The sequence below is a fragment of the Labrus mixtus genome, chromosome 23, assembly GCF_963584025.1.
Source record: "Labrus mixtus chromosome 23, fLabMix1.1, whole genome shotgun sequence".
NCBI classification, from domain to species: domain Eukaryota; kingdom Metazoa; phylum Chordata; class Actinopteri; order Labriformes; family Labridae; genus Labrus; species Labrus mixtus.
The window spans coordinates 18019447-18025143 of NC_083634.1; the positions used below are offsets into that span (position 1 = coordinate 18019447).

At 42.2% G+C, this 5697-nt stretch overlaps 1 protein-coding gene and 1 long non-coding RNA gene across 5 annotated transcripts in view; one reads left to right on the forward strand and one right to left on the reverse strand.

Moving 5' to 3' along the window:
• Nucleotides 1-217: 217 nt before the first annotated feature.
• Nucleotides 218-812, forward strand: LOC132958745 (uncharacterized). Its single transcript, XR_009666817.1, has 2 exons — nucleotides 218-366; nucleotides 402-812. It is a non-coding gene; the product is annotated as an uncharacterized LOC132958745 (long non-coding RNA).
• A 225-nt stretch (nucleotides 813-1037) lies between these two features.
• Nucleotides 1038-5697, reverse strand: part of clcn5b (chloride channel, voltage-sensitive 5b) — a 29599-nt gene continuing 24939 nt past the window's right edge. For all 4 annotated transcript variants that reach the window (XM_061031707.1, XM_061031706.1, XM_061031709.1 and 1 more), the window contains one exon: nucleotides 1038-1312. In XM_061031707.1, the coding sequence (XP_060887690.1) occupies nucleotides 1222-1312 (91 nt within the window). In that variant the 3' untranslated portion in view covers nucleotides 1038-1221. The remainder of the gene's footprint in view (nucleotides 1313-5697) is intronic.

The window sequence follows — 5697 nt, forward strand, 5'->3', positions numbered from 1 at the left end:
CTGGATTTATTAAAGCTAACATTTTAAACTAACAGAAACATTTAGAGGCATTTTCAAGTGCTTTTAGAAAAAAGTCTGTTTTTTTTATAACCTTGGATGAAGTTCCCAAACAAAGAAATAACACACAAACACGTTCAAGTCTGTGAAATAATTTAGTGGGACAAACAATTTTTACATTTACATAATTTAACTTATATGTCATGATTCTTGTTGTTTATGCAGAAACATCTTCCATAAGGCATGACATGGTTATTGCAGCATTGATGTGATGTTTTCATGATACTTGTATGAGAATATAACCGTGTGGTCGCCACTCAGAGATGGGTGAGGAAATACTGCATAGTTCCCAGGCTGGCATCTTGCGCTGTGTTACAAATATGACAAAAAAAAAAATAGAGAAGACAAAGACATTTGTGGAAAGTTCCCAGGCTGTCTGGGAGTCTTTATGGAGTGTAAAGTGTGTGTTTCAGAGGCTCTTCTTCTCACACTCCTGTACCCTTCACCCCCGAGGCTTCAGGACAGCTCTCATAGGAGGGAGGGAAGAGGAGGAGAGGGCGGCTGAGCATCCATCAGCCCAGCTCGGAGTGCTCTGTCTGGGCTCGCTGGGAAGGCCGGAGGGCAGGCAGGCATGGAGCCCCACCCCCCCTCCAAAACATCTCTTAATCTCACCTGATAATCTCACTATTTCTCCTCTTCTCTTGTCAGTGTCTATGACACACGATTATCTTTTCAAACCTCTTTTTAAAATGTTTTTCTCTTAGGTTTACAAAAAAAAAGCAAGGGAAGATTTTTTGCTTTTTAGCGTTCGAGATTTCTCCATTTCTTTTTTTTAAAGAGAGAAAGAAAGGAGGGTGGAAAAAGGAGCAGATGTGAAAGAATCCATGTATTTCTCATGTGGATCTGGCCTACATCCTCCTGGATCCAAGTTGAAACCGGGGCCAGCAGCGTCAGTAAGGATGAGTCATTGTTTCTGAGATTGCTTTTCTTTCAGAAAGCCCCCAAAAAAAAAAAAAACGCCGCCCCCATTTTGTAAAAAAAAAAAAATTAAGAAAAAGAAAGATCCATTGTTCTCTCACGCCTGTGCAAATGGTGCAGGACTTACTTGGCTTTCTCTGACCTGCCTTCTTAAAGCTGACGAGGTAAAGGTGCATTTCTCTCTAGCTGGTGGCTTCTGTTCCCCCTAGTCTACAGGGGTGAGACGGTGGCGGAGGAGGAAGGAGTTCAGTTGAAGAGGATGGAGTCAGGGTCTCTGTTGGCGATCTGCGCCATGTGTTTCAAGATGTCTTTCTTAGTGATGATTCCCAGCAGCCTCCTGGACACAGAGAGAGAACAGAACAATGAAGAGGATTACCTCAAGTCATGCTTTGATTGCTTCATCATGGAAAGCTGCGGCGGTGACAGAAAGCAGAGGCGCTCGCACATTGCTTGGAGGTCTGCTTTTGACATTTTGGCAGTTTTACGACGCTCTCAGAGGGAAACTGGCTCGCAGCGGGAGATGAAAGAAACATGAAAACACAGTAAACAGGGCGAGCGCTAAAGAAACACAAAGGCTCCGACTGCACTAAGGCTGATTGCACCCGACACTGAGCTCACACTCACGACAGTTGGTATGAACAAAAGTTAAAATCCAGCTCCTCTGGGGTTTTTATTATTTCTAAAAACAAGAGCTGAGAACAGTCTAATAAATCTTGAAAATGAGCTCGTAGACAGATCGCACATTTATCACAATTGGGGTAATAAAAGTTGGAACACAACAGGAAGTAATTGTAGTTTGACACACAAGATGTGGGCAGAAGGAACACTTAAATATATCCTCATACGAAGTCATTTTAAGAGAATGAAGAATGAACGAGCAACACATTCAATGGTTTTAATGCTAAAGGCTGATTTAGCGTGGTAGTAGCCCATGAATACTAATGTAGCTAACATACAACTTCTTTAAAGTCCAAATGAAATAAAACATCATTTTCCCAGTTTTAATTCTGTGTTTCATATGAACAGCGCAATTACGACTCTACAGCCTGTTGTGGAGACATCGTCTTGGCGTAAAATTGATTTACTTATCGATTTAGTATTCAAATCTGAGACACAGCTTTGGTTAGACGATTAAAGCTGCTTAACATGAGACAACGATGACACTGATGACAATACGGCCAAATGTTACATCAGTCTGTTCTGTTAGATCGACTTTGAAACAAATATTTGAAGGTGGGAGAGTTTCATATTGTTGCTTTAAGGCTTCCTGGCCAATCTTTAAATCTTGTCAATAACAGGTTAACAGAGTATGATGTTCCTTTAAAGGTGCACTATGGAGATTTGGTGATGAAATGTGAAAGTTGGAAAAGTGAAACAATTCTATGCTATATTTTCTGAACTGAATACACAAACTTTATTCAAAGGAAAATATAGGTCCCTGGTCCCCCTAGCTTAAAAGCTACCAGGAGAGTTACGGTTTCACTTTTGCGGACCCCCCACCATAACTTCTCATGTAGCATTTTATCTTCAAACAGTGTTACTTCCTCTGAGGACAGTTTCTGTATTCAGTTATGAACAATTAACAGAATTTGTACACGTCTCCAACTTTCAAATTTCTCTACCAAAACTCCATAGTGCACCTTCAAGGCTTTTACATTTATTCTGAGTACCATTAGCAAGGTAAGAAAATCATCAACATGTTTCAGGAAACCAGCTGTGGTCCATTCAGATTCACTTAAAAACATGATTAAGTCCATGGAGAGAACGAGGAAGCTGGTTCAGAGAACCACAAAAAGAGGAGGCACATTCATGAGTACTGAGAAACGGACTTTTCAAACATTTCTTGTTAAAACAACTAATAACATCCATATCATTGTTTATGAAATAAACAAAGGAGCTTTCAAATTCTCCACCAAATAGGCAGTGTGCTTCTTAAAGGGGGGCACAGAGAGTCCCAGATGTGTTCATTGGATTCGTCTGTTGTTGATTAAACTCTGCCCCGAACAATTTATCAGACACGACTGATTCATTCATTCTTTGGAGTCCATCCGACAGGAATGGGAAAACAAATATACACAGCAAAAAACATCTAATTCCAAAAAAAACCCCAACGCATTGTTTCCTATTTTGAAGGCTCACGGATGGTTCTGTGTTTCCTGTCGTAGTTCGTAGTAAAGCTGATAACAAAGTTGTTTTTTTAAAACATGTTACTTTCGACGGTTTAGATTTGAACTCCAGCCAAAGGGAGAAAACCTACGATAAAAGATACAATCCAACCCAAAAGATAGTCTGGGAAAATTCCTTTGTTGCAAGTCAGAGGGGGTGAAGTCAACATCTTTAATCTCTCCAGACAAACCAAAGAAACGTTACGGTCGACTTCACATCGCCTCAAGGTCTTTTTCCTGTCGGCTGCGTGTCAATCTCGGAGCCCAGACGAGTGAGTGATTCACCGGCTACAAAAGCAATTCCTTCTTCCTCTTCTTCCTCTCCAACATTTTCTTCTGTCTCCTCTTGTTCCTGTTTACGCTCTCTCTCCCGTAGAGGATGTGTGATTCCTCATCGGTCTGCTCTGTCTCAGTGTCACACGTGGATCCACTGTCGATGGATCTCGTCTTGTCTGTCTGGCCCGTCTGAAAGTGAACATGTGCCGGTCTCGCTGAAGTCGCTGGGCCTGTCAGCGGCCTTCCAACAGGTTTGTTTGATGACAAAGCAAGGAGTGAACCCCTAAATGAGTCCTTTATGATCAGATGTTCTGGAGGAGAGCAGCAGCTTAACACCAGAGACACTCGGAGTATGAAACGCAGCTGACGGTTAATTTGTTCTTCACACAGATTTGAGCCCACTTCACCTCCAGGCGGCACAGATTTTACAGCGGAAGTGGGAAACTCCAACACCAAAAGGCAGAGAAGTGATTCAGCACATTGTGAGGACTTTGAAGGTCTTGTAAAAACTGTTTTATTGATGTTAAGGTAAACTTCAATCTCCATGGCTATCGTCCCACACGGATGAATGCTTCTGGGAGTGTTGGTGAATTTGCTGAAATATCTTCTTTGAAACCGGGGTTTCTGGGTGGCCTGGGGGTTGAGTCGATCGTCCCATGTGCAGAGGCTGTGGTCCTCGTCGTGGCAGCCGAGGTTTTGGGTCAGGTCTTGGCCTTTTGCTACATGTTGCCCCCCACTCTCTCCTCCAAGCGTTTCCTGTTTCTCTTCAGCTGTCCTACCCATTAGAGGCAGAAATGGCCCAAAAATAATGTCAAGATCATTTCCAGTGTATTCCAGCTAGTCGTGAAATCTGAACGCTGACGATCCTGACACGGTATCACAGAGATTTGTCGCTCAAGTTGACTTTCTTGATCTAGAAGGGATTGTTGTTGATTGTTGGCTGTTCAGACATAAATATTTTTTGTCAGATTACCACCCATTGGAGCCGGAACATCTATTTGGCTGATTATTTTCTGCCGGCTTTTGCTCGCAATGTGGACTTTTTTTCCTGCAAACACCAAAGCCTGCTGATCCGTGATTGGTCAATACGATTACAAATGTACAATGGGGCGGCTATGGCTCAGTTGGTAGAGTCAAAGTTAGATGTTCTTCTTTATTAAACCCAGACTAAAATCTCATCCACTACCTTCCCAAACAGAGCCTTTTCACTCCAGTTTGAAAATGAAACCCCGTCAGTGTGCGTCAGAAACCGAAAGTGACAAAAAGAAACCACACACTGTTCCCTGTGTGTGTGTGTGTGTGTGTGTGTGTGTGTGTGTGTGTGTGTGTGTGTGTGTGTGTGTGTGTGTGTGTGGTAACCATGAGCCAGTGTTTGACAGTGTTGGTACAGTACTCTATTTCTGTACACTCGTGAAAATATACATAATCCCTCTCCCAAATCCCCTCGAGCCGTGTGTTTGAACATGTCAGATTTCCATGTAAACACCTCGGGTCTGAGAAGTGAAACAGTGGGATGAAGTTCCCTCTCACGGGGAGTATCTGCTGTCCTGGTTTGGCTGAAATGTGTTTCTTACACACCACCAACGGTTGCTCTCCGGCGTCACAACGTGTGAAGGATAACAGCAGCATGGCCGAGATGTTGGACGTTGTTTATGTGGAAGGAGACGCTTACAGACAAAGAGACGGAAAGTTTGGGTAAAAGTTGATGAAAGGTTCAAATCCATGACGACCTGCCTGTTTTTATTTTGCTGCCTTTGTAACCCAGGTTTTGAAAAGTGGACTGTATATATGTATATAAAGTGCCTTAATGATTAAAAACATGGATTTATGGGAGGAACACTGATTGAAAACTGAGGCTGAAATAATCAAAATTAGATTTATAAACACGCTGATGCTTCTATATCGACTCACTGTGTTAAAACTCATCACCTGATCATTGAATCAGTGTTTTAATTCACTTTCTAGTCAAAACAACATTTTATCTCTCAAATAGGATTTAGTTTTTGCTTCCATCGTCTCGTGCGATTGTTAGATTAATGTGTTTTGGGATTTGGGCGGTTGGTTCCACAAAAAAGAGACGTCAATAAACCTCGGCTTTGCAGCTTTGCCTCTGGGAAATCAAAAAAACACTTGTCTTATATTTGTCACAACAGAACAATGAATCGAGTGATGGAGTGGCTGCCCAAGAAACTGAGCGTGACTCAATCCCTTCTGTTCAGATTTCTCAAAGATTTCAAAAGAGACGTCTACATTAACTCATCTTCGTGTCACTCTCTCTCTT